The 24,138-nt window shown below is 32.9% G+C and overlaps 1 protein-coding gene and 1 long non-coding RNA gene across 2 annotated transcripts in view; one reads left to right on the forward strand and one right to left on the reverse strand.

The window, feature by feature from the left end:
* The window catches only part of LOC123261107 (putative protein kinase C delta type homolog), a 193,445-nt gene that overhangs the window by 55,158 nt on the left and 114,149 nt on the right, over positions 1-24,138 (forward strand). Inside the window, exon 3 of the mRNA XM_044722600.1 lies at positions 9,836-10,090. Coding sequence (XP_044578535.1) covers positions 9,836-10,090 — 255 coding nt within the window. The remainder of the gene's footprint in view (positions 1-9,835; positions 10,091-24,138) is intronic.
* LOC123261111 lies at positions 8,171-8,744 on the reverse strand. The gene is made up of 2 exons (XR_006508610.1): positions 8,595-8,744; positions 8,171-8,249 (listed from the first exon to the last, which is right to left on the reverse strand). It is a non-coding gene; the product is annotated as an uncharacterized LOC123261111 (long non-coding RNA).

Genomic DNA, 24,138 nt, shown 5'->3' on the forward strand with positions numbered 1-24,138 from the left:
TCGGAAGCGAAATTGAAAAATTAAAATTACGTATACACTTTATGCAAAGAGCTGACGAAATAGTCCAAAGAACAACGAAACTGATACGCTACCTCAAAGAAGCCGAGTCAGCTATAGAAGATGCAAAGAGAGGAAACATCCCGGGAGGAATTCTCTCGCCCGAACAACTGAAAAACGCAACCAGAGATATTATGACTCGATTCCCCGACTTAAACTCTCCTCAACCAGTAGACCACGTGAATCTCCAGACCCTCTCCAACGTCGCCAAAATGAACATAGGAAGAATAGGAAACAAATTCTTGATCATAATCACCCCCATTGTTTAACCAAATTACCTTCCAATTATACCGAATAAGACCAACCGGCAATACCGGTACCACAAACTATCGGAGGAAAAATGAGAAGCCTGCTAGTCCGACCAAGGAAAGAATATCTAGCCATAGACGCCTTCCAAAATCAATACTACCTGGCGGACATAGAGACCATCGAGGGATGTAGAATTATTTCAACAGATATAGCCTGTGACACCAACATACCACTCCAACCGGTAAAAGATAGCACCGAATGTGAACTCCCACTTTACCTAAACCCAAAAAAGGAAACTCTCAACCAGTGTGATGTTCGCATACTGCCTAAATGTTCTACACAACTGATCAAATTACAACAATCGAACTCCTGGGCTTACTCCACCTGCAAGCCAGAAACATTCATCGTAACATGCGACACAACTCTTCGGATCGAACACCAACTACACGGCTCAGGCACATTCACCTTATCACCCGGCTGTGCCCTCACAAACAACCACCTCATAATAAAAGGGACCGAAGAAGAAGGGGAAACAAGCGGAATCTACGCCTTCCCCACTATAAACTTAACACACCTAGCAACAAACCTTACAGAAGAGCCCAAACCATCCCACCTGCTAACAAATATCGCTGAAGAACCAATAGCAGAAAACACACTGCTCTCACCATTGGGCGATAGCCTCGAAGGAAACAACAATAAATTCACACAAATCGGACTTCACCATCAAGAAGAATCAAAACACCGATTCATCACCGCAGCAAATACAGGAGCAATACTCTCAATCATTACGTCCCTTATATTCTTCTTTGGATACTACTATTGCGGTTGCTCCTGCAACTGTCTAAAACTCTTACGAAAAATCAAGAAGAAGAAACAAAAACAACTCGAAGGAAAATCCAACGAAACATTCGAACTCTCTAATACCAACACAACCGACTCAAACTCGTCATCATCACCTAGAGCAACGAGATATCAACACAACCAACCAGCAACGCCATCAAAGAAATCAAAAGCCGGCATCCGACTAACTGACTATGAATAAAACGGAATAAACATACGAAAGATAAATAAATTTAACTAATATAATTATATTAACATAAGTACCTCATTAACATAAGAATTTTTTTTGATACTGGCACTCCCATTTGACACTTGATAAGTCGCCACGAATAAAAATTAAAACCCTTACTCAGCAAAAATTATAAAAAGAACGCGAATAGAATTCAAACTTACGCGCCAGATGACTAGCTTAAATTGTACCGCGAAAGACAAAAACACCACCTATACCAGATAACAAACTAAAAATAATGCTACTACCGTTAAATTAGAAATTCTGCGAAACAAAGCGCAAAAATTCAAAACCATAATGTAACTAGAGATACATAATTACATAATTTAATAACAAACACTTTGTAAACACACCATGTTATAAAATTTATCCTCACCTTTATATAATTATACATGTAAAGGGCAGAAACGCACTCAATAACTAAAAATAAAAATTATATTGTTAGAATAAGACTAATAATAAATATTAAACAATTTAAAAGGAAGTCAAGCGGTGCCTTTCCGCCGAGAGCGAGATACCCGTAATTTCAAAAGAAGAGATGCCAAGGCACCCCTTCTTTTGGGGGGGATGCTGTTATATCCGGCGTTGCCTTTAAAGGACAATCATTCGGATAACACCTCGATCACGCCTTGAGCACACTGTGTCCACGGTCTGTCGAATTTGCAATTTTAGACCAATAACAAAATTCAACTCCCTTCCGAAATCACGATCCAGGTGTATAAAACCACCAAACACCACGGATCAAATGTTCACTCTTTTATCAAAGAATACGAAGGAAGGTATCTTCGTAGAACCCGTGTGGGTCCTTATATCGCGTTACGTATAAGGCAGTATACAGCACTCGGTCGCGTATACAAAAATCTAAATTCATCTCAACTTTTAACTTATCTTCTACGAACCACGACAGTGTGCTTTTCGAGCAGAATCGAGGGCCCTGTGGCCATAGTGATATCTAAATTATAACTTTTCGTTCTATTATTTATTAACGGTGGATCTTAGTGTCTGTCAGAGTCGTTACTCTGTTTACGAACTCATTTAATAAACATTCTAAACCGTTAAAACATAATTATAAGTGTAGAGTTATAAGTGAAATACTGTGCATTGAGTGCGTCTCGCCCATAGGGAAAATAATTGAATAAAATATAAAACCAGAACTTCTTGCTTCACTTCATTCTAAATTAAGATCCTGAACCTCTTCGAGTACATCGATCTACACCACGAGAGAAGGAGGAGAAGTCAATCCAGGACCTACCGATCGACTTATTCCAAATCCAAAATCGACAATATAAATCATAAAGGACAACTGTGAGTTCAGTATTTGATATCGACTTCCCTTTTAATTCGCCGTTGGAACTCCTGGTTACCGGAAGGCGTTCGAAATCCACATTAAAAATAAAACTCTTGTAGCTTGCCTACAAGAGAAAATCTATCTAAAAACGCGTCCGAGCCTCCTCAAGGCCCACTCTACCAATAATTATTTAATTATAATTAATTCGGACGTAACATCTCTTTTAGTTCGTTAATTACACGCATTTATTTATAAAAATTTGCATTTCCTATTTCTTACAATGCTTATATCTCATAAACAAATAATGTTATGACTAATATGCTGCAAGACTTATTTGTTACTCGATAATTAAACTATTTAAATCTATTTTTTTTTATATTTTTAACCTTATTTGTTTATGAGATTTTTTAATTTTCTAAAAATTATTTTCTATTTTCACTCTCATTTTTACACTCTCATTTTTAAACTCAATTAATGCTGGTTCACTCTGAAATAATTCGATGAACGACCATAAATTTAAATCGCTTGCTCCTGCACGGCTATTATAAGCATGGTGCCAACCTTCGACTGAATTATTTGTACGTGCTACTTTTAACATTACCAACTCATACACATTCCATAATTCAAGAGGAAATAATGGTCGTCGACGTTAACCACTTCCCTGTTTCACACCAATCCAAGTATTCTTAAAATATGTTAATAAATCATTTAAAATGTCACTATTATAAATAAAATATTTACTTTTTATCAACATATCATAGGCACTAACAACATCTTTAACTGGAATAAATGCTAATGCCCAAATAGATTTTATTGCCGGAGATAATCCCACCAAGGCTTTGCCCCTGGACCCCCTCTTATTTTTTTTTCTTTCCTTATCATCATCATCATCATTACGGTCGGACCACGAACTCGAAAAAAGAGGGTGCTTCTAGAAGTCCTCCACTCGATATTGCTCTACGGAGCGGAGATATGGGCAGATATCCTTAAACAGAAGACCTATTGGCGCAAGATAGCGGCAGTGCAACGACGAAGAGCGCTCAGAGTCACCTGTGCCTACCGCACGGTCTCAGAAGCGGCCGTATTGGTCATAGCAAGAGCCGCGTCAATCGACTTACTAGCATTCGAGAGGTTAAAAATCTATGACGCCAAAATAAATGATGACAACTCTAAAGAGGTAAGAGCAAAAGTAAAGACGGAAACGCTACATGAGTGGCAGGACCGATGGACAATCGGAAAAACAGGCAGATGGACGGGACGCCTGATTTCAAACATAAACGTCTGGCTTTCTCGGAAGCACGGAGAAATGAACTTCTTCCTGACCCTGCTATTGACGGGACATGGGCAGTTCAATGCCTATATTTTCAAGATGGGTCTGCACAGCACACCAAACTGCAAATACTGCCCAGACAAAATTGACAACGCCGAGCACACGTTCTTCACGAAGTAGCATCGGAGAAATAATAGGAACCACACTCTCCTCCGAGAGTTTGATAGCCTGCATGCTTAGTAAAGAAGATAATTGGTCCACTGTTGCATCCTACTCGCAGCACTTTCTAAAAAAAAACCGCAGAAAGGGACTAGTAACCAGGAGTAACCGCCGTGAGACGCAACATCGACTGGATTGAAGTAATGCTAACGCGGTTCCGATTCAGTCATCTTTGTACCATCCACGGGGAAAGAGAGAGGATTTTTTTTAGTGGGCGAAAATCCCACACTACCGACTATCATCTTTCAATGATAGCGGTGTCTTTGCAAGATTTTTTTCGCTTCCCTATAAGGAAAAAAAACACACACACACATACATACATACAGACGTAGAGACAACATCGAGGGATAGTCAGGGAACATAACAAGAAGTTTTCATAGCCAGATCTGAAAACTAGAGACTTGAAATTATAATTCACTTTTTTTTGCTGTACCATTATTTTCCTCAAAGTTACAGCTCGTTGAAAATCACCAAAAATCAAAAATTTTTTTTCATACCTCAATTTTTGTGACTAACGTATTGTAACATAATGATGGATCAAACTTATACAGGGATGACACTGCAATTCGACGCTATGATTTGTTATTGTTTACTTAGATTCTATTAATAAGTTAAGACTAATGTTTTTGTATGCTTATTCGACTAAACTTGACCGATCAGTAAACACTGAAACTATTCGAAGATTTTACGTAGTCATTGAATGCGAATGTTATACTGATTGACAAATTTCGAGGACTGAAAGAGATTCTTTAGAAAAGGTACTTGAAAGTAGGGTTTTTTCTCGCTTGAGCTTGAAGCCGCGGTCTAGCAAAACTAAAAAACATAATATTTAAAAGCCCGTAAGATAACCAATAAGATTACATGTGCAGCTTCGATGTGTTTTTGATTACATACATTGATGAATAGATTAAAGAATGTCGCTTGTATCAAGTCCAAATTGAGATAAATCTAAATTGTTGCTCAAAATTAATTGACTGCTTGCCAATTCACCCCTTCTATCACATTCGAAAAATTGATAGATTTTTATAATCTCTATGTGCATCACGGTTTTTTGATTAAGTTAAAAATCTGCCTTATACTTATTATGCAGAACATATTTATAGTCATAACGTGTCATTTTGTCTTGAATACACAGAAGGACTTCTAAGTATTGCTGCTCAGTATACTTTGCCATAACTACTATGTAATCGTTATTTGACCAATAGTTCTTACTAGGGATGGGCAAATGAAAAAAATATATCGATAAATATCGTATCGATATTTTTAAACAATATCGATTTATGCACAACAAAAATATTGATATTTCGATTTATCGATATTTTTACTTCGAGGTGCGATTACCCAAAAAATAGTCGAATTACTGGAACGACAAAAAATATCAACATACATTTAGTTTTTTCAATTTAATTTATTTATTAAAAAAATATTTATGTATTTAAATATTATTAATAAAATTAAGTTTTTAGCAATGTCAGAAAATGAAAATTTAAACAGCGGTTAGTAATCTGAATTTTATTCAAACTAGTAATCATCTGGTATAGACATTAAAAGTACTCGCTCTTTAATATGCTCTCCAGTTAACCTGCTTCTATTATCTGGAACAGCTAAATTAACAGCCGAAGCAAGTCTTCCAGATGCTACAAAGGAAGCCTGACAAATCAAATATTTTAAAGCTATTTCAGATAGAACTGGTGTGAAATGGCGACAATTCACCCAAAATTCTATCGGGTCTGATTTTCGGTCGATTAATGGTTGGTCCAAATATTATTTTAGTTCATTGGTTATGTTGATAGTGTCCCAACTGAATTTAAATTATATCTAGTCAATAAGGAGCTAAAAAGAGTTCAATCCTACAAATATCTGGGATTGATCATTGATAGTAGACTAAAATGGGACTATCATACCAAAGATTTATTAACTAAGTTAAAATTTTTTACATATGTTTTCTATAAACTTAGTTAATTTATGAATAGAAGGACTTTAAAAATAATTTACCATGCAATGATTGAAAGTATTATTAACTACGGATTAATTGCCTGGGGTGGTGCTTATAGTACCACTAGAAATTCTATAGTATCAACTCAAAATAGACTGATTCAAAAAATTATTATAGATGAAAATTGTAATGTTCTAAATATACAAAAAACTTTCATTGTGAACTCACTCATCTACTATTTCAATGATTGCAGGCACAAACTTTCAAATACTTTTTTCAATACTAGAAATAAATCAATCTCACTTCCTAAAATTAATAAAAACATCACAAGTCAAAGTGCAAAATACACGGCCTTTAAATATTTTAATTTATTACCGAACGAATTGAAATATTTTGCCGGAACAACCAAATTACTGAAAATAAGTCTAGTTCGATGGATAAAGCAATGTGACTTATGATTTTTCTCTAAACTACTATTATAAATTAATTATATATGTAAACTAGCTTTATTGATTTGTATTTTAATTTATACCAGTCCTATGAACAGATGTTATGCATCTCTATAGGAGAGATATGTCATTTATTATATTATATTATATTTGATTATCTGTAATATTTTCTGGTTTAATAAATAAATAAAATAAATAAAAAAAAATTGGAAATGCTGCCAGAGCTTGGAATTTCTGCTCTATTTGAACTAAGCGTTATTAATTTTTCATGCCTACACCAAATAGACGACGAGCTAGCTTGAGCTGGTCTTGGATCTCGAGATCGTTGTCCTCTTTGCCTATGCTCTGAGTGAATGTCATTGCTGAGTCTTGAAATAGCACTAGAGACAGCAAGTGGAGACGTAAAATAAAGACGTTTAAACCGTAGGTCTAATATAGTCGCCACCGAAAGAAAAGTATTTTTCTCAAGTGGAACGAGTTTTTCTTCGACTTTTTTAAGTAATACCTCTTTAACAATTTCTCCTAGAGTAGTCGATGGCGTTGATTAATCAGTAACTTGACGAAGTAAATTAGAAACAGGAATTGCCAAGCTTGACGTAACATAATATTCTCCACTGATCTCTTCAGTAGATTCTTTAAATGACCTAGAAGAGTAGTCAGGTCTCGAATTACTTTAAGCTGCGAAGTTGCTACCATATCAGGCGTATTCTTGTTAGTTTGGCTTTTAGTGGCTAAAATTTTAGCTATGATTCCTGACAATTTAACAACGTTCCAACATATCTAAACACGAGTTCCATCTAGTGCTGACTGCTTGGATCAAAGTCAAAACTTCGCCTTCTTTTTTGCCGGAAGCTTGTAGCTCCGCTCGTAATTGGTCTGAAGCATTTACAGATTGTTTAAAAAATGTAATAATTTTTTTAACGTGATCACAAAGTGCTGAAAATGCTGGAATTTCCTTTAGTACCCCATCAACAATAACGTTTAAACAATGAGCTAAACAGGGAATCCTATGATCTTTTCCTAAAAACAATGGCACTGCTGCAACCATATTCGCGCCACCATCTGTAGTGATCGATCTAATTTTACTTCTATCAATAGCAAACTCGTCGCAGATATCATTCCATGTTTTTGTGATGTACTGGGCTGTATGACTCTGAAAAAGATATATGTTCATCCGTTATATTGAATAGTATTACTCATTACCGATCAAAATTATTAAGAAGTGAAGTTTTTTTAATTAGTGATGTTTAAAAGTCCATCAGTTATTATACCTGTGATAGTTTTTGCGCGCAAAGGTTTATACTCTGGATAGCAGACAAATTCTTTTCTTTGATGGTAACGATAAAGTGAACTGTCACTACCAAAAAAACTTCTTGTTGAATTAGTGATTGTGAGTATGTCACTGGTGAAATATAAGAAATTTGCCTCGACTAAAACTTTCATAAGGATCGCCTTCGTAGTATTATATCTATTTTCAATTAAACCAGATACCTGAAATGAAAAACAAAGCAATTATCAAACTGTGAGTTTAATTAAAATATATAAGAAAATGTCATTCAATACTGTTTTTCTGGATGGAAGCTTATAGAGAGGACTAACAGTACGAATTAATTTTTGCAAACCACTTTTTTCCACACATAATCGTGGGAAATTGTCCTTACATATCATATAAATTAATGCCTGAGTAATTTCATTATGTTTCTGTCCGCCTTCTAGAATATATACATAATTTTTAGTAATACTATAATCATTTAATAATATAGTATGAGTCAGGTCTAATTAATCAATATTTTCGCAAATTGATATGATACTGAAATTGAGAGACATCTGATAATTTTTAGAATTTTTTTAACAAATAAATTATAGCAAGAAAATTTTATTTGAAAACTTAATCTTTAGAAGCTCTAAAAATTATAAATGAGATTTTTATAAATAATTCTCTATGCCTAGTTTATTTTTCATGAAAAATCAAAAAATTGTCAAGTGTCTGCTAACTTCAGTTTCATAAATTGATTACAAAATATCAATAATAATTGTGAACGATGACTTTAAATTACCTTCAAAACTTAAACTTCTCTCTAAGCAACTTTCAAGGGTGGATTGTTTTCTTCTTTTAGGTTCATAGTTGTGGGACTTAGTTTCTGCAGAATTCGAAGAATCGTCTGTGATATTTTGGTTCTGACTTGAACTTTTATTTCTTGACAACGTAACCTGAAAATAAAAAAATAGTTAAAAAAATCAACAAACTAAACATTAACTCATAATCTTCTCGTTTTTGATCATAAGTTGGATGAATGTAATTTTTTATAGAATTTATGAGATAAACATCAACATCAGAATCATCATTGTCTATTGATGCAGTAACTTCGTTCTTTTCCCAGATTTTTTCGTTGTTGAAAGGGTCTGATGCTTTAACATTTGCATATAAGCATTATAATGTTTTGTTTTAAATGAGTGGCTAAATTTGTAGTATTTCCACACGTTGTATATTCTTTACCGCATAAATTACAAGAAACAAGTTGATTGTTTCCTTTTTATGTGAAAAAATTCCACACCGCAGACATTTTCAAGCTAAACAATAACAATTAAAAAATAAAAACACACAATGAACCACGCCGCGTAAAGTAACTTGCCGCCAATAAACTGTCACTGTCACTTACGTACACTACACACACAACCTTATACCAACTGTGGTTGGCTCTCTTACATATAGAGGTAGCACTTATAGTAAAGCTCACGCGCTCTAGTCTACTCTTAAACGTATACTTACTTGTATATGTAATTAATTTATTAATTTATACTTAGAACGAGTAAAATATTATGACAGTAAGTGGAATAGATAATAAAATATTATGAAGATCTTGAAAAAATATTGAATTTGATACTCGAAAATAAATATCGATCATCGATACTTCAAGATAAAAAAAATCGACGATATTTATCGATTATTTTTTGAAAAAATATCGATAGTTTAATATATCGATATTTTATGCCCTTCCCTAGTTCTTACAAATACTTTTATCGCGTAAACTGTGGACTATAGAAATAATTATCTCCTAGCATCGACCGAAAGTGATGCATATTGTATCGTCTCCAAAAATACAAAAACTTTGTCTGTTATAGATTTCAATACTCATAATATTCATCACTAAATTTCGTATAACCTTACGACACTAACTCTCGGACCCATCAATAAGTTCTTGAGATCCAATTTTTTAGTTCAAAATGCAGTTTTTAAATTTTAATATTTTTCTCATGTGTCTATTGATTATTTCAAAGAAAACCTTCTTTATTTTAGATAATCAATGGTTCCAAATATAATCAGTCTGTCGATTGGTGGTCATATGGAGTTTTACTGTATGAAATGTTGACGGCACAATCACCATTTTCGGGATGTGATGAAGACGAACTGTTTTGGAGCATTTGTAATGAGCGTCCATCTATTCCCAAGTATCTAAGCCAAGATTCAATCGACATTCTACTGTGTTTATTGGAAAAAGATGCTGGAAAGCGGCTACCCGGACATGAGGTGCAAAATCACCCTTTTTTCTCAGTAAGAAAACTTTTAACTTTAATTATTTACTTTATTCAGCTACCAAGATTGTTAAAAATTCACTTTAATTGGTCATCATTGAAACTGATATTGGGATTAATCAATTATTGTAAGTTTTAGTAACCTTGATAAAAAATCTAGAAAACGGTTGACCCTGCAGGCCATCTCTGGAACTTCCCGCTTTATAAGAATTCTAAACGCATGAGCGGTTTTCAAGCTCGAAAACATAGCTTTTATACTTCTTTGAGCTCTTCGAGCTCGACAATCTAGTCGTTGTTAGAGATACATTTTTCACAATTATCAAATGCGATATCTTTCTATAGATTATTCACAAGAATCAATCGTTTTCGATAGGGTTTACAGCATTCAAAGCAGTTTTTCAAGCCGAAAAAAATTATTTATTAGCTACTAAACGATTTGACGTAAGTAATTGAAGTTTCATGGGAAAAAATACTTTTTTTTGGATTTTTAAAAATTAATATTTAACTAAACATCTCAGAAACAAATTGACCGATTTCGACGAGAAATGTCAAGTATAACCCTTTACCTAAAGTTATTGCTTCCATAGTCTTATTATGACGTTTACTTTCATCCAGCTCTCGTTTAGCTGATTTAGCTGCATTTACAGTACGAACGATTGCTGCCACACCTCCACTTAAACCACCTACAGCACTAAGTGCTGCAAACGCTGGGATTAGAAATGGTAGCACTCCACCAATTTTTGATGGTACTGGTAGTATCCGTGGTAACTTAACATTTTATTTACCACCAGCTTCCTTAACAACTTTTTAAGCTGCATCTAAAGTTGATGTAGTCGGTTCAATACTTTTAATTATCGATTTTTTAGCTGAACTAATAATTTTTCGTACTTATTTAGGTTACGGCCTCTGATTTTTTTCTTTCAATTCTTTTTATCAAGTCTCCTTTTCATTCCATCTCCGTTACATTTTGTTTTTTTCTTTAAATTTTTATTCTTTTTTAAGTTTTTATTTTGCATACTTCTCATCGTCTAGTTAACACCCCACGTGACAGCTTTCTCACCAATACTAGCATCTTTTGCGTGAAGACGTAGTGCAGCCTGTTCTGCCAGCTTCTTATCAGCTTCATGATATGCCTGCATGTTACCCTTATTTTTTGAATAAGCAATATCATGCTCTTTATACGCTTTATCTAGTGGGTTTATTCCTGGATCTCCTCGAGCTAGTCTCTTTGATAATTTTGTGCCAGGCCCACAATACTGATATCTTGCTGCATATGATTCTATTGGTAGTTTATTGATAATACCATTAACAACACCCCTACCACGCTTAATTTTAGCTTTGACAGTACCTCTGTTCTTCTCTATGCTTAATCACTCACTGACTCAAATTATATAAATACGTGATATTTATGGTCAAACTGGTGAGTTATGGTTTGAATGTCACTCTGGTAGCATTAATTAGTATCTACAGAAAATCAAGATGAAGTTTGAAAAACAAAGGTGATGAAAAAAAAGTTCAAAAGCGACATGTAGCGCTCTTACCAAATACTGTCAGAGCAATTATCTGTGGACCATTAAATTGTGGAAAGACTAACGCTCTTTTAGCTCTAGTCACTCATCCTAACGGTTTGAGATTCGAGAATATTTATGTTTATTCTAAATCCTTAAACCAACCAAAGTCTGTTTTTGGAATCTATATTAAAACCTGTGGAGGAGGTAGGTTATCACCCATTCAGTGATCATGAATCAGTTATCAATCCGGATGAGGCTCAATCAAACTCACTCATGATATTCGATGATGTAGCTTGCGAGAAACAGGATCATATCAGAGCTTATTTTTGTATGGGGCGACATAAAAATATCGATAGTTTCTATCTATCACAAACCTATTCGAAGATTCCAAAACATTTGATTAGAGATAATACCAACTTTTTATTTTTTTTTCGTCAAGATGAAATGAACTTAAAAAATATTTACGATGATCATGGAAATACTGATATGCCTTATAATGAATTCAGAAGCTTATGTTCAGCATTGTGGAAATAATAACAACAGTGGTAATAAGCATGGATTCGTGGTGGTTGAAAAAGATAGTGAAGTAAATAATGGTCGTTATAGAAAAGGTTTTGACTGTTTCATAAGTATAAATGAGATGATTATATATAAAATTGGACAGTTGTATCGTGCTTTCAAGTGTGAAAACATGGCATACAAAAATATTTCCCAACAGACTGAGATGCTGAATCAAATATCCAAAGTTAGTGATGCAATCAGACGAAAATGTAAAATATTGAAAATTGGGAGGGGTTCTTCTGAACAAGCAGCAAATGAAGCATTTAAACGAATCGTAACACCATTAAGTTGAAAACTCTAAAGCTATAAATTATGAAATTAAACAGAAGGTGAAAGAGGACTCACAAAATTATTGTTTAAATAAACCTGAAATAAGTGAATATCAAACGTTCTACAGTGATACCTCTCAATTATCAACTGAACATTCTGATTTAGATCAATCAAGCATAATAAATAAAACTCTTATGCACCCATCATCTTCTGGAATGACCAGTACACCTATAAAAGAGCGAGATTCTGTATCACAATATGTATCAGGGTTGATAAGACACAAAAATCCTAGAGGATAAGACACTAGAATCGGGATTCGACGAAGAGGCCAACAGCTTTTTATGGGTGATTCACCAGTGCAGTTTCATGAAAATAATACTTTGATTGTGAAAAACAAAACTATTTCATTAACTCCAGGACTGATTAAGTTGATATTCAAGAGTGATTCTCTAGAGCGTCTTATGAATGAAAGCGATTTGAAAGTTTACAAAGATCTAGTCCTATCAACGAATACACATAGAAAGCATTACGAGCCGGACCGAAGTCTTTACACTGAAAAGTCTATCAAATATACTAAATATGTATATATCTAAGCTAACTCAGTCATCGATAGAGGGTCATGGGTTACCTAACTTCATGACTGCTTCAAGAAAACGGAAAAATATTGATTATGTTTACTGGGATGATCCTAATGAGCTTGTTGATAGATTACGATTACTTATGGCATCTCAAGCAGCCGGTAATTCTAGTCACTCTAACAAAATAATATTAATTATTGAGAAATTGCGAGAAGCTCAGATTATTTATTAAAGTTTTCTTTATAATATCATCATTTACAAGTAAACCGTCAAGTCAAGTGGATCATAAGAATGGTGATTGATATATTTGGACGTACGTGATCATCTAAAAATGGCATTCAGTATAATAAAGGTATCCTGGGCGCACCAGGAGTTGGTTTTAAGTTAACTAGTGATGGCCATTTTAATTTGGAAGGAAAAAGAATGTGTAATGTTGCTGAACCTATAGTTAAAAATGATGTTATATTATCTACCATGCATTCAATTGTCAATCGGGAGATAGCAAAGCTTAAAACTATAACACACCAAAATAAAAAACGTATTGCTGATCTTGAATCCAGGGGTCTCAAAGATGTTGATGTAGTTGATGTTACAATAGGAGCTGAGAATGATAAGTCTTTTAAACCAATTACCGTAATAAATAACATCATTCACGAATCGGAAGCTAAAGTGAACACATTGAATAATATTACTAATAATCAAGAATATAAGATAAATAAATTGGAAAGTCGTCTTAGTTCAATAATAAAGTCATTGTTGCGTGATGAGGAAAAGATAAAAGAAAACGCAAAAAAGATATCTGAAATTGCTAAAAATGGTTAATAAAAAAGAAGTTATTGCTAAAGAGCTTCACCAATTAGCTCGAAGAAATTATCCCCGGCGTCATGTTTACGTGGGATACGTGGGATTGATGAAACATGGTGTTATGTCCAAGGGCGTTTTTAGAGCGGTAGCGTAAACGGTGGAGGTTTGGACTAACAGTTTAAAGAATACGCAACGGAGGTTTTAATTCCATTGTTTTAATTATTTATGTGAGATTTTTTTAACGTACTTGGCGTGCGTCATTGAGTACCCCAAATTTTTTCATATCAAACACTTTAGGAATATATTAATTAATTTTAAAGATGAGTCATTTAAGAATAAATCTCAAATAATGATAAATTTTCTCTGTTGAGCATTTACAATTCAATTTTAAATTCATTCGAACTTTTCTGTGAACAACATTGTTTTATATACGAGTTAAATACCCTGACAGGTTTCAATAGGATCACAAATGGAACTAATTGTGAATTTATTACCGGCGATCAGTAGACTACATACAAAATTATTAAGTAATAAAGGATAATATTAATAAGCTATCTTCAAGCTGTACTTAAAAAAAATAACATTATGGTTGCTCAGAGAACAAAAAATTATTAAACTGACAGCCGAAATAAATTAATAACTAGAACATAATCAAACAAAACAATATTTACATGTTATTTTGAATAGATTAATAAAATTTGGGGTACTCAATGACGCACGCCAAGTACGTTAAAAAAATTTTTTTTAATAATTTTTAAATTAGCACCAAATTTTTTTTTCATTTTTGAAAATCATAACGGATACTTACAAGGGGAGGATACGACCTTGGGGAAACCGATTTTGATAATCTTTGACGTAGTGGTAGTACACTATGTGGGTATACTACCTCTGAAATACTAAAGTGCAATACTCAAAAATGGCTGAGAAAAACGCACTCAAAGTTTACCCAGCACTATAATATATTAATAGGTAAATAATTGATACATTAAATTATTCTTTAATAAAAAATTTTTCAATTTTAAACTTCATTTCTATAAATTATCTGCGGTGGTACAAACAAATAATAAGTCGAAAATTAAATGGAAAATTATACATTTTTTTAATTAATTAAAGCAATATTTTATAATTACGTATTATGAGATATTATTACATGATCCTGAGTGATACTTATGATAAAAACATTCAAAACAAAAAGTTTTTCTACACCAAGAACAACAAATAAATGCTGCTTTTTTACAATGACACGGTATTTTTAAACGGTCTAATGAGAAACACCCATCATTGACATTAGTAAAAAAATTTCTTGTATCACAAAGCCCGCTGGCGAACCAGGCATATTCCATCATGTCTCGAAATATTGGCGCTGACAATCGGTGATGAATAATCGAATGAATTTTTATGCAATCCTCTCGGGAATGAATTTCATAATTCTTGTCTAGAAGTTCAGCGGTACTTTGCAATCGTTTGATAAAATTTTTCACTTGTCTATAGAAATAGACATCACATGGTTGAACTAACGGAGTACATTTTGGAGGTATAACTTTAAATGTGCATGTAGGCATTTTTTTATCATCCTGAAATATTTCATCATATAATTCTGGCTTCACTTGTCCTGTCCACGAGTCAATAATTAAAAAGAAATTTATTTTTTGAACATATGGCATTAAACATTTCTCTAGAAAATTTTTATAGAGAGTAGTTGTCAGTTTTCCTGATTTTGATGATGTGACAATAACATTTTTGTATTTTTTTAAATATTCTTCTACGTTTTTCTTTATTCTTGGCCCAAAATCACCTGTAGGCTCTTGCAAACAAATAAAAACATGTGGTAGTAATTTTCCAGATAATGTTATGCTATATTGTGCAGTTTATGAGTGTGACACCTTGGTCATGTCTTGTACTTTTGCAAACACTGTTTTGCTTCCTTTTTCCGTCAGTGTCCTATTAAACATTGATTGGTATTGACATCCTGAAAATATGAATTTTAAAAAATCTAATGATTAACTTCGATTAAATTTAATAATGGAATAAAAAATAATTAGTTTACCGTTAGAAAATTTATATACCTGTTTGATCTGTATTAATAACGAAGTCACTATCGAAGTTAGATATCAATTGTTTTGTTTGAATGCGAAACATTTCTGCAGAGGCGATAATTTCTGGCATGGTGTGAACTTCTTTGTCTGTTACAAATTTTGTAATTTTGCGTTGACGAATGTTGTGTCTTTGTTTAAATTTTTTTACCCATGGGTCGGACGCTGTAAATTGAAAATTAGGAAACTGGCTGGCTGCAGCTAAAGCCCATTGCTGCAAATTTCGTGTAGTCACTTGTTGATAATTTTGTCTTGCCTCGACGAAGCGGTCATACGTCCAAGAATCAATCACATGATATTTATCAAATTTATTTCCACCATGTTCAACATCTTTTTCCCATACTTTCAAATGATCCATTCTCTTCAATTGACTACATCCATTTTTTTGTAATGTCTCTAGTTTCCATGAAGGGTGAGCTTTTGCTATGTTTAAAACTTTAATTTGATATTCCAGAGGAATATAATCCATCATTTTTTGTTTTTTTTTTTTCATCTGGAACATAGTCATCAACTGAATTATCTTCTACTGCTTCAAAATTTCCGTCTGGGCATTCTTCTTGAGCATGAATCAATTCTTGATCGCTTACGAACTTCTTTTTATTTAACATATCTAACGTATTATCATATAATTCTCTACCAATCAACATAGCATCTTCAGATAGAGTGTCAGAAGATGTTTTTGCAATTAAATCACTTTCAAGAAGTAAACCTTCATAATACACTACTCCATCTTTTAGCCGTTGCTTCGATAAATCACTATGTAAGGATGTATCAGGAGTGTTTTCATCTCCATGAGAAGAACTGGCTTCGCTTGATGACATTTTATAAATTATAAAACAATTTTTAAAGTAAATTTCACTGCACAAATACGTCTGTTCGTGTCGAAATTCAGAAACTAACTGCTATAGTCAAGCTTCTGAAAAAGTGGTGGGACTAACATAGGTTCAAGGACAACAACATGACTATTCTTCCGGTGGGCCAACAGAACTCGAATCGATGTACAGTTTACAATAACTCGAGGACAAGAATTATTGTACCCTCATACCATATTCGACCCTTCTTATTGTCTGACGCAGGTATATATTTTTCAGTTAAACTTATAATGAATATGAGAGTTATAAGAATTATTCATGAATTACAAATATCTCATGATATACACCGTAGATAATTTATAGAAATGAAGTTGAAAATAAAAAAATATTTTATTAAAGAATAATTTAATGTATCAATTATTTACCTATTAATATATTATAGTGCTGAGTAAAATTTGAGTGCGTTTTTCTCAGCCATTTTTGAGTATTGCACTTTAGTATTTCAGAGGTAGTATACCCACATGGTGTACTATCACTGCGTCAAAAATTATCCGAATCCGTTTCCCCAAGGTCGTATCCTCCCCTTGTTAGATTTTTTTATTTCATATTATTTTGTAAAGGATTTTTACAGTGAAACTTTTTTTGTTCGGATTCAATTTTTAAAAAATTTTTTTCACTTTTTTTAAAGTTATGTCAGTTACTTGGTGTTTTTTTTTAATTGATAATTTTTTGGAAAATGATTATACTTGGCATCTAATGATTTTATTTTTTTTTTGTTATTAATACTTATCGAACTTGCACTTTTTAAACATGTACTTGGCTCGTCCATATTACAGAGAATCTGTTTTTTTGATGATTTCTTTATTTTTTGTAAAGTAATTATTTAGTGATTTCTAAAAAAAATATATATGCATTTTTAGATTTTACAGGCCATCTTATTGAATTAACATTTTGATCTAATTGCAACCAACCTAATTGATTTCTTATAATTGTAAAGTAATGATTTGAATCTTCTTCCATATTTGAGAGATATATCGCACAGATTAATTTATATCTGTTATCACCAATAGAAATTTTAGCCGTTGGAACTGATTTTATAGAAAACTTTTTTTTTAATGGCTTATTTCTTGCATCGTTAAGAGAAAATAAATTTAATTTTAAAACGACCATTTCTTTCGATGATTTAAGAGTTTCCTTATGTTGTACTTCTGTTATTTTCATACAATTATTACAAAATTTGAGGTCATTATACCAATGATTATATGACACATCAATCAATTCTTGTAAGCTATATACATTTTTTTTCATCCTTTGTTGTTAAAGTTATTGTATTTTTGTTTTCAATAAATGAGTGTACATAAGTGCATGTTTTGCAACGTTCAGTACATGATAGTTCAAATTCTATAAAACTCCGTATGAACTCGTACTCTTCACACAGCAACGAAAATACTATCGAGGGATCGCCTTCTTGACTTATTTGTAGCCGATTATTCATCAAATTCCATATCATAGTCGACTGTAAGATATGTTTATTGTCAGCATAATTTTTTATGAAGACACTCCAATTGAAATTGTCAGTAGATTCTCCAATAATAAACCTAGATGATTTCGTGATCTGACTGTGTAAAATACACTGTACAATAGAAATTACACAGCTAGATATGCTATCTGTATTTTGAGTGCCACGCATGGGTAATGTATCTAGCTTTGTCAACTTCGGTACAATGTCATGATCATCTTCAAATGAACTCAATCCGACATCCCATATCAAATCGTACACTTTAGACCAGCGCTTCAGTTGATTTGATATTAATGGAAGATCTTTCCTATAAATATTTCTAAGACGATTATACTCATCTATTGCTTTTGAGTTAGCTTTGACGGCGTGGGGATCAAAATTAATTAAATAAATTCCTTCTAACGTAGTGACTCGTGAAAAGCCACGTAAGTCTGTCCAACACTAAACATAGTATTTCCTGCATCAATCACAGCATTTTTCAGGCTTAAGCCTTGACTTTTATGAACAGTAACTCCATAACTCAGACAAATTGGAAATTGTTTTCTTACTATAAAAGCTTTATCTAAAACTTGAAATTTTACACTTATTCTTTCGATACTGTGCACTACATCATTTCCAAAATCAATGTTAATTGATTCAACTTCATTATTTTCATTGGATCTAATCACTGATTTTACAAGTCCAATCGCACCATTAACATGACCTAGAGTCACATCGATGTTACGTCTTAGCATTATTTTTGCTCCTACTTTAATAACAATTTTTTGAGAGAGCCCGGCACTTCGGCTTGCATCATCTTCAATTTTAGATAAAGTATCTAATGTTTTTCGTTTTAAGAAATTTGGACAGTCAGTACTATCAATAGCTGTAAGAGTCACTTCTTCAGAATTAACTTTGTCCATCATGGCTGAGTTTAATAGATCACACTGTTTACAAATAGGCATTAAACATATTGTGTCAAATGGTAATTTATCAATATAATTACATATCATTTGTAATCTTTCCTGATAAGATAATTTTTTATCAATATTAATTTTTCTTTATTCTAAAAGCATAATATCTTCTTTAGTCATGTTACCATTACGTACTCGGGACAATAATTCTCCATACGATTGATCAGTTTTTTGACGCATGTTAATATTTAACTCGTCATAAGTGAATAAATTTTCCCATAAATTTATGGTACTTAAGGAGTCAACTCGTTTCTCTAATTCTGATGGTGATAAAGTTTTGTAAGTTGGATCTTCATGCACGGGAGGCAATTGCAGCAAATCTCTAAAAACAAGTATATGTTTTCCACCAAATCATTCTTCTGAATTTAAAATTTCTATTAATCTTAAATGGATGTACAATAACGTAATGTTTGACATCACTGATATTTCATCAATAATAAACAATACAACATTAGTTAATTGGTCTCGTAATACCTTAAGGACATTGTCAGATAATTGTTTATATTTAGGTGTATAACCGTGTTCGACTGGTAGCTGAAATACTCTATGGATTGTTAGTCCATTGATGTTGAACGCTGCAATTCCAGTGGGTGCTGTTACCATAGTTTCTTGTTTTATACATTCCTTGATCCAACGCTTTATTACGCTTATCAAGAAACTTTTACCAGTTCCAACTTCTCCACTAACATACAATCTCATTGTACTACAATCCTGCTGTACAACATTTTTAACAGTATTAAAAACCCTAAGTTGATCACTATTCATTTTATTTATCATATCATTTAGCGAAAATTGGTCATCTATTTTTTCTGCGACATCTTTTAATTCTTTTTCAATCATATCTACCTCTAGTTGATTACATTCTTCCTTCATGCTATCTAACTCATTATCGTTTTCATTTTCTGATGATTTTGTTTTCTCTTCAACCAAATTTTTTATATACGCTAAACCATTGTTGAAATATTCATTACATTTGTGATAGTCAGTAGCTTGATCAAGCATAAACTGTTGGTATTGAAATGATTCAGTATATGTTTCGTAGCCATTTTTCAATTCTTCAGTATCTCGCCCAGGTTGAAATACTAACAATAAAGAATAAAAATAATTTTTAGGATGACTAGATACATTATATCTGTAATGATTAATCAAATAGCCTCTAGTTCTTTTTTTTAGATATAACGATGGACCAAGTTTATAATATTCAAATAATGAATTTTTTGGTTGATCTTTCGTTTTATCATACTACTTGGCGAAATCATATAAGGATACGAAGTCTAGTTCCTTGGGGCGGTTTGGATAGTAATCGTTAATCAACGAAGGACTAAATATGTCAGTAGATTCTGGATTTATTTTTTCTAATTCTTCTATTTCTTTTTTTTCTTTCAACTTCCTGTTTCTAATCATTCGTACATCAAGCCACTTAATCACTGTTTCTGAATCAGTTCCGTACAACGATATACCTAGTAATGTGTCAGAAGCTCAGGAGCCCCAACTTCCCTGTGATTCAAACTACGAAAAGCAATGTTCCATAAAAGTTGAGGTAATGATTTCGTAGAATCAATTTCACTTATTGTATCGGCAACCTTGACTGTTTCTTTTTTTGTAGTATATTTAGTAACATAGTAAGTAACATAGTGTATTTAGTAGTATTTAGTAGTATATTTAGAATAACATAGTATATTTAGTAACATAGTGAGTAACATAAATTGGATATCCATATTACCTTCCCATGCAGTTAAGACAACAGGATTGTAATCATTAATATAACCTTCATTTTCTGAACGAGGAAGATCATAAAGTCAAGATTTGCTTTTTGAATTTTTACGGTCACATATTGAAGTAACAATGTCACGAAGAACAAAATGATCTGTAATCGGACGAGGGAATCCAAATTTACAAGCTTTACTTTTTTTACCCGATTTTTCATTTTTAGTTCGTAAACAATAGCTATTATGGTAATGTTGTTGATGTGTAGTTACACGTCGATGAAGAGTAGGAGAAATAATTTTATTTGGCATTTTGCAAGTAACGTACTTCATTATGAATTCGGCAACTTCTTCATTAGTTTTTACGTCTAATATTGGAGCGCCTTTGATCCAAATTATCATATGAAAATGCTGAATCCCTCTGTCTTGATATTCACGACGACAATAGTAATGACTAATTTTACCAATAGGTTCAGTGTCGGTCAAAAGAAAATCAAAAAAAGCTTTGAACTTATTTTCGATAAATCTTGAGACTGATACAGGAGCTGCCGCTATCACTGCATTGGGGGACAACTTATCGAAATCAGTGTTAATATCTTTAATATATTGAATTAAGTCTTCCCAAAGCCATTCAGCAGGACTAACAGTGAGGAACCACGTGGCAGGACCATAATGACGGATCATGCAATGTAAATTGTTTCTCGGTTTACTCCAGAATTGTTCGGGATTTTGTAGACGTGCAAAAAGAGTAGTTAAGTTCACTTCTAAATTTCCTTTTTTTAAACTCTGTAGATAAGTTGTTACTGTATATTTATCATGTTTATTTGTAACATGGGTATGATAAATACCTTGGTTTAATTGACGGATATTACAATCATTTATTAAATAAAACAAATACTGCTGATTTAATCGGAATCAAGAGTCAGCTGATTTCAATTTGGATTTTATATGTTCATGACTTGTGAGATTAATCTTTCTATCTTCATGCTGTCCATTTTTACCGTAAGGATATAGATCGGGAAAGCATTGTAGATCTAAAGTTTTAATACGATTATCTAACGATTTATCGTCAATTTTTAGCATCTGATATAAATTCTTTGAGGTGTCATTAATTCTTTTATCATAAAGAGGATAAATTGTAAAATTCTCATATTTTGAATTATCATCATTTAATATTTGAGTTAACATAGCTCTTTGTTTATGGCTTTCTTCTTTTGTATTGCAAACAGATGATGTTTCACGTGATTTACTATCTTCTTCCTCACATTCTTAGTCAGATATAATTGAAACTTTATCTATATTTTCTTTATTAAAAGTCAACGGTCTACTATAATTATGTTCAATTTCGAGTTTTTGAGATACGGTTAAATTATTTTGTATCTCATCTATTTTCAAGTTGTAACGGGTGTTTATTCCGCTCAGTTGGCGCCTTAAATTAATTAATTGAAATAATAAAACTAACTAATGAATCTAAATTAATTAATAAAAGGGCGCCACCGGGATTTTTAATCGCGGTTCCCGGAACCGGAACCAGAGCTGAGCTTATCTACAGGGAGAGAGAGTGGAGGAAGGTGATCTGAAATGAATAAATTTTTAATTAACAACGGTACCAAAAATTTATTAACAACAAAATAAAATAACAACTTGTTCACTCGCACGTACACTGACTCACTTAAAACTAACTTAACACTACGACTTATTACTACCGAGGATTCCGGGCTAAAACCGACGCCTCAACTTAACCTAGGTAGCCAGCAAAGCATCTCGTACAGAGGCTATCGTATACGAGGGCGATGTGTAAATTCCTTATAACTAACAAAAATTCTTAATCCAACAGTACCCTCATAAGGAGCGCTTTACTGCAGTTTCTAGCTTACTACCGCTGTACCCCAACTTGGCGTCTATACAACGGCTTCTAAGATATGTTAATTACTCTACTCGGCAAAACATCAACAAGTAGAGATCGTTACAAAAATTCTTAATCCTACAGTACCCTCATAAGGAGCGCTTTACTGCAGTTTCTAGCTACGTCGCGCTGTCCACCGGACCCTCACGCTCTATCAAAATTCTTAATCCTGACGGTACCCTCTTATGGAGCGTCTATACCGCAGTTTCTAACTAAGTCGCGCTGTCCACCGGACCCTCACGCTCTTAGACTGTGAGAACTACTCTACTCGGCAAAACATCAACAAGTAGAGAATGTACACACTCACACACACATATCCCGCACGATCTTCACACACATAACCCGCTCACACACACACACACACTGGCTCTACTTAACTTTTATTTTTGACTTATAAAATTAAACTCCAAAAATTACAACATTAATTTTTACTAAAATTTTCATTAGCTTGCAAATAAATCGTAAACCATTTTCACAACTAATAATTTAATTCTCAAAAAAAATCTACACTAAATGCTAACGAATCAAATCAATTAAAGTAATAAATTATTATTGAGCAAATTATTATAAACAATTGAATTATCAAAATTTAATTAATAATGAGAAGTAGTAAAATTGATGAGCCGGGTATACGACCCCCTTGGCTCATCAAAAATGTGAAAGTCTCAATATCTGGTTAAATTTGTGCTGAGGAAACTCTTTCAAAACTGGCTTCCTTCTTGGACTTTTTGGCTGCTGATGTTGTTGAACTGAGCACTGCACTACTTCTAACTCATCGCAGCTACGCGATCAGCCAAAAAACCTCAGACTTACCCCCACTTAACGCTAATGGGTCCCAAAGACCGAGACGCGCCAGTGCTGCGTCGAATAATTATCATGCGTGATCGGTTTTACCGATACAGGGTAAATTACCCTGTTACAAAGTCATTTAGTTTTTCATCAATGAGATTATTAATATTCAAACTTTCGTCTTCTTTTTTGTGTTCTTGGTCAAATACATTCAAATTATGATCATTTTTTTCCTCATTATGATTGCTTATTGGTTGCTGAGGTAAGTTTATGTTTTCTTCCTCGCTTTCTTTGTTAGATGTAATCAAAATTTTTTCAACTTTTGCTTTATTTGAAGTCCATGGTGTACTATAGTTATGTTTAACTTCTATTTTCTGAGATTCAATTGAATTTTTTTGTGCAACATCTAATTGAATATCATCTAATTTTTCATTAATGAGATTATTTATATTCAAATTATTATCATTGGTACATTCATTTTGACATTCCTTATCTTCAGTAGAACAATGAAATTTTATACTTTTATTATCTAACCATGCAATCAAGTTATCAGAACATTTTGGCA

The sequence above is a fragment of the Cotesia glomerata genome, linkage group LG3 (genome assembly GCF_020080835.1).
Source record: "Cotesia glomerata isolate CgM1 linkage group LG3, MPM_Cglom_v2.3, whole genome shotgun sequence".
Classification (NCBI taxonomy): domain Eukaryota; kingdom Metazoa; phylum Arthropoda; class Insecta; order Hymenoptera; family Braconidae; genus Cotesia; species Cotesia glomerata.